General features: G+C 32.4%; 1 protein-coding gene across 1 annotated transcript in view; it reads left to right on the top strand.

Annotated features, from left to right (window-relative positions):
• Positions 1 to 204: 204 nt before the first annotated feature.
• LOC106470274 (26S proteasome non-ATPase regulatory subunit 4-like) overlaps positions 205 to 5044 on the top strand; it is a 39893-nt gene continuing 35053 nt past the window's right edge. Inside the window, exons 1-2 of the mRNA XM_013930818.2 lie at positions 205 to 328; positions 4018 to 4158. Coding sequence (XP_013786272.1) covers positions 303 to 328; positions 4018 to 4158 — 167 coding nt within the window. The 5' untranslated portion in view covers positions 205 to 302. The remainder of the gene's footprint in view (positions 329 to 4017; positions 4159 to 5044) is intronic.

Below are 5044 nucleotides of genomic sequence, written 5' to 3'. Positions count from 1 at the left end.
AAGAATATAGGCTATTGTGCAGCTTCGTGCTTAATAACTTACAGGCCAATATGTAATATTTGATTGTCAGTGGCACAATTTGATTATTATCACAATGTAATAAGAAATAAATAATTGTGTTTTAAAATGGAACATTCATTTGGCCTCACACTACTTTATACATTTAAATATTCATTAAATATGAGCACAAAGAACTGATATTGTGATTTCACCTTTTCTTTAAGCTGCGATGGTCGTGAACATCTGAAACTTTGAAAGCTAAATCCCGTAGTAGGCCTAATACTAGTAGTATTTAAGTCATCATGGTTCTTGAAAGTACTATGGTGTGGTAAGTTTATTAAAATAATATTACCTGCTTCGATTTATTGTGAATGTAGTTAATTAAGAGTAGAATAAAGTTCTGTTACGAATTAGTTTGTTGGTATTTAATTAAAGTAATCAGTTTTGCCACTCGAATATAACAATAGTTACTACTGAGTGAGTCTGCATCCAATGCTAGTAATAGTAGTTTAAGCCTAACTAAACAATGACGGTGCATGATTGGTTGAACGTTGTAGGATTACAGATCGTATTTTCAGCGTTATTGTTAGTATCACGCTATTAATAATTTTAAAGACTACTTAAGACTCCTTTTAAGGAGTAAACTTGTGCTGTTATTAAATTGTAAAAACTAAAATGTTCTATTAGAAATTATACAGTGTGACTCCAAAATTGTTTATACAATTTACGTATACTGAGAGTGATGGTTTTAAAACCTATAAGTTATAAAATACAACGCTAAGATTTAAATGGGAAAGCTAATTTATTTCTTTAAAATTTTTGAAATTCTCAGTAAATATAACAAGGTATGAATAAATATTTTTTGAGTGGGGGGGATGCAATTAGAAGGAAAAGTTATGTTAATAATTTCAAAGTAAATTTTTTTATGGTTGTGAAATTAAACTAGTTTGAATTATCATTAAAATACTAGTCAAGTAAGTTGATTCAAGTAAATTTTACCATAATATAAAATTGGACTTCTTACTTCACTTACATATACCTGTTTTTTAAAACCATTTACAAATGTGACTTAAAGTTTGAATATCCACTGGAAAGAGCACAGCTGAAAGTATTCTTTTTTATCTGAGAACATTATGTACTGAAGTAAAAGGAATTATTGGTTAAGAAAGCTACAGTGTGTTGTCAATCAATATTTTTAGAGGGACAGATGGTGTTTAACCACATGAGATAAAAAATTGTAGTCAGAAGATTGAATCTGTATGGGTTACAATCAGGGTTTCAAGGGTAAAACTAAAATATTTCTAATAAAAAGTTGTCATAGGACACCAGATGAGACCAAATGAGGTCCATGAGAAATTGTATAATGGGATCAGGATTGTTGTTAATAAGGTTACTGATGCATAATTTTTTGGTATATTTTAATTATACTCCATGACTATATGGAGTTAAATAGTGAGAGAGAGAGAAGTTACTTATAAAGTGAATTGGGATGGTTTTTCTATATCAAATTGTCAAGGAACCAATTAAAGGATATTTCATTTTAGATTTACCATTAACTAATTAATGTTGAGGTAAAAAATTTTAATTCCCAATTTTCAGAAAGCCAGTTTCAATGCCATAAGACAAGATTGGTCATTAGTGAATTGGGACAATGAGTTAGAATGGGATGTTGGACAGATCTGAAAATATTTCAATCATGTCGTGGGAGCTCAGGCCCTGATGGATAGACTTTCTCACTCAGGCTTGGATCCTTCCTACAGAATGGTTTCTCCATCATCTATTGTTTGCAGTGGATTTTCTCCTACTATGGGAGTCCTATCATCACTGCCTTAACAACTCCATTCTACTCCTTGCTTCCTCTCTTTTGGTACTCATTATAAGCTTTAGTGTAGGATGCTCTGTGTCTGGTGTGGTTCAGTCTCCTTTTATATGCTTCAGACATACATATTCTCCTTCTCGTTTGCAGGAGCTATCACTCTCACTGTTTACCATAAGAACAGGTTCATTTTTCTCCCCAAAATTTGGGTGGATTGGAAGAGTGATTGGATGTTTTCTCCATTCATCCTTTCTTCCCTGTACAATTGTTCTGACCCTGTCTTGTATGGTCTATTCATTATTATCTTGTTTGTACTGCCCATTTTCAGGGCACTTGTTAATGTCTTTTCTTAATGTGAAATTCTCCTTCATTTAGTAACTTATCTCCTACTTTGTTCAGATAGGCTATACACCTCATCCAGTTAGTTTATTCTTTTATCTTCTATGGATGTTGACTCTTTTCTTATTTTTCGTGTCTTCTCCCTTCAAGTTTGCCATCTCATGTGAGATCTTGCAGGCAGGGATGTGGATGACTCTTGACATGCAAGTGTTACATTAATAATGCCACTGTGAGGTTTCACTTTCCCTTCCAGTTGCCACTCTCCATTCTTCACAGTAGCCCTCTGTAAACCAAGCCATTCCTGGTGGATAGTTGAGCTGGATGGGTCTTGTGTTCTCCTCTTATCCTCAGGAAACAGGTCTTTGATGTTTCTCCCTGCACCTAATTATTGTGTTATCTTGCATAAGTATTTCTCCAATATGGAATGGCCTGACTAGCCATAGCTACACTAAACACTCATGCTTAGATGACTGCCTATGCTGTAATAGATGGTTGATCGACCTTATATTCTGCTCACCTCTGTGACAATTTAGCATCAAGCAAAAGATTCCTTTAAGGATATTTTTTTTGCTCTGACACCTCTTTTGAGTATTCTCTGCTTGAGATGGATGTGGTCTCCCACTGAATGATGCACCACTTAGCTACCCTCAATGGATAACATGCTTTATAACCTTTCCCTTTCTGTTGATGTATTTTCAGAAAATAGCTCATCTTTGTAATTTCTTTATCTACACGAGCCCCTCAATCTACCTTTTTGTTGTGCACAGAGGTGAATAGCATTTCTGAAGTTAACATTTCTCTTACTTGAAAATGTATTTCAGATAGATGATCACCTCTGCACAACCTCCCTCCCTTCCTCTGGTGCACTTAATTTGCTCCCATAAAGATTTATCCTCTGTTCAAATGCTTGTGCTCATGGGAATTACTGTGCATGGAGGATGTATTGCATTTATATTGATGGAGAGCTTTAGTCCAATAAAGATTACATCATAGGCTGGTGCAGTACATGTTAACAGGCTCTTGGCATGCACAGATAACCTTTATGGCAGTGTGAAATGTAATAGCTGTGTACAAAGAGGTGAGTATCTATATGAAATACATTTTTTGGGTAAAGAAAATTTTAACATTTGGGAAAGTTTAGCTAGGTTTCACTTTAAAAAAGTTTTATTTTTCTTACAGGGTGATTAACTTATGAAATTAATTACTGTCAGGGGTAGTGGAGACTGGCACCTTACAAGAGTTTAAGAGGGGAAAGATGACTTTGAAAGTATACTGAATTTAAATTTTTGCTTTTTATGAGAAATGGGTGTGAAAGGACAGTTTGAAGATCGAAATAATCCCTTGTCTGTAATGTTAGTGGATTTTTTTTTATGAATATTCAATTTATTTGGATGACTTGTTTTCAACCTACACAAAGTGTATGCTTACAACTTGGCAAAACTCTTGTAAATGTGTAGAAAACAACCTCCAGTAGCATACATTTGTCCTGGAAAACCTGATTAAGAAAAGAGAACTGAAAATGTTTTCTTGATTTTAGTAACCATTGTATGTAATGTTTCGACCATTAGGAATCACTCATTTGCCCTGAGAATTCAGTTTTATATTTATAATTTAATTTTTTCTGAATAAGAATGGCATAATATTCTCATAATAGACCAACTTTTTTCTCATATTTCAAAAATTTTCAACTTGTATGTAGTAGCCTTTTTTTGTTTCCACTTTATAAACTATTGTGAATTATGTAAAATCAGTATGAAAGGCCATACTTGAGTAGGATTCAAAAGGTGCAAGGTAGTAGATTTGATGGGAGAGGGGAGTAATGTACCTTGTTTTTTCATATATGTTCTTGTGTTTGTTTTCAGTGTGGACAATAGTGAGTATATGAGGAATGGAGACTTTGTTCCAACCCGAATGCAAGTTCAACAAGAAGCTGTTAATTTAATTTGTCATTCTAAAACACGGTCTAATCCAGAAAATAATGTGGGCTTGCTTACACTTGCAAGGTGAGTTCTATAAGATGTGTGGAATAAGGTCCTTCCAAATAAGTATCTATATGTTTATTTGTGACTAGCACAGACTTGTTTTTATACATAGAAGTATCGATGAGTTCAAGTATAAGCTTTGTTTTACACCTTGCTTGTTTGATCTGACACCATTAAACTGTACAACTCTGTTGAAAAAAATCACTTAAGGTAAGAAATTTATAAAAGAGAAGTATCTAAAATACAAGTTTTATTGAAAGATTGATAAAGTCTGTATGGTTCATAATATTTTTTTAATATAGAAGAATCTAATACACAAGATATTGTATTTATGATAAACATTTTCAGTAGCTTTCTGACATACATATGTATTCTTAATCATCAGTTTTATGTATTCATCTTTCATTGGGTTTCCTTATAAGATCATTCAGATAAAAAAAATAATGGTGTAATTTATATTTATTCTGTTAATTTTCTTACAGCAATTACTAGATTAGTATTATAACACATATAAAATAAATACTTCCAGATTCAAGTTTACTTTGAAACCATTAACCGTTTCACGATGGGCTCAGTATAATATACATGAGTTAAATATTTATACTATAACTTTTAATGTAATAAGTTTATCTTCACAAAATTTGGTAGACTGTTAGTAAAGATAAGTCTTTCGTACACTAAAAAAAACCTGATTTTTTTTAATTAAGTACTTTTTATTATAGATTTGTTCGTGAAAATATCGAGTCTGTTTCGTTATCAGTCCAAGTGCGAAGTGATTTTCATGTTATAACTGAAAAAACTATTGTTTATCTCAAATATTATTTGTGTAATCTCTAAAATCTCCTAAATATATTTCAGATATTTGTTTTTTCTGTTATTTTATCTACCCTAACTCTATGGGGTTTGT

This window comes from Limulus polyphemus, unplaced genomic scaffold (genome assembly GCF_000517525.1).
Source record: "Limulus polyphemus unplaced genomic scaffold, Limulus_polyphemus-2.1.2 Scaffold3918, whole genome shotgun sequence".
Lineage (NCBI taxonomy): Eukaryota > Metazoa > Arthropoda > Merostomata > Xiphosura > Limulidae > Limulus > Limulus polyphemus.
The sequence above is the reverse complement of the archived record's forward strand: the minus strand, read 5'-3'. Positions and strand labels throughout refer to the sequence as shown.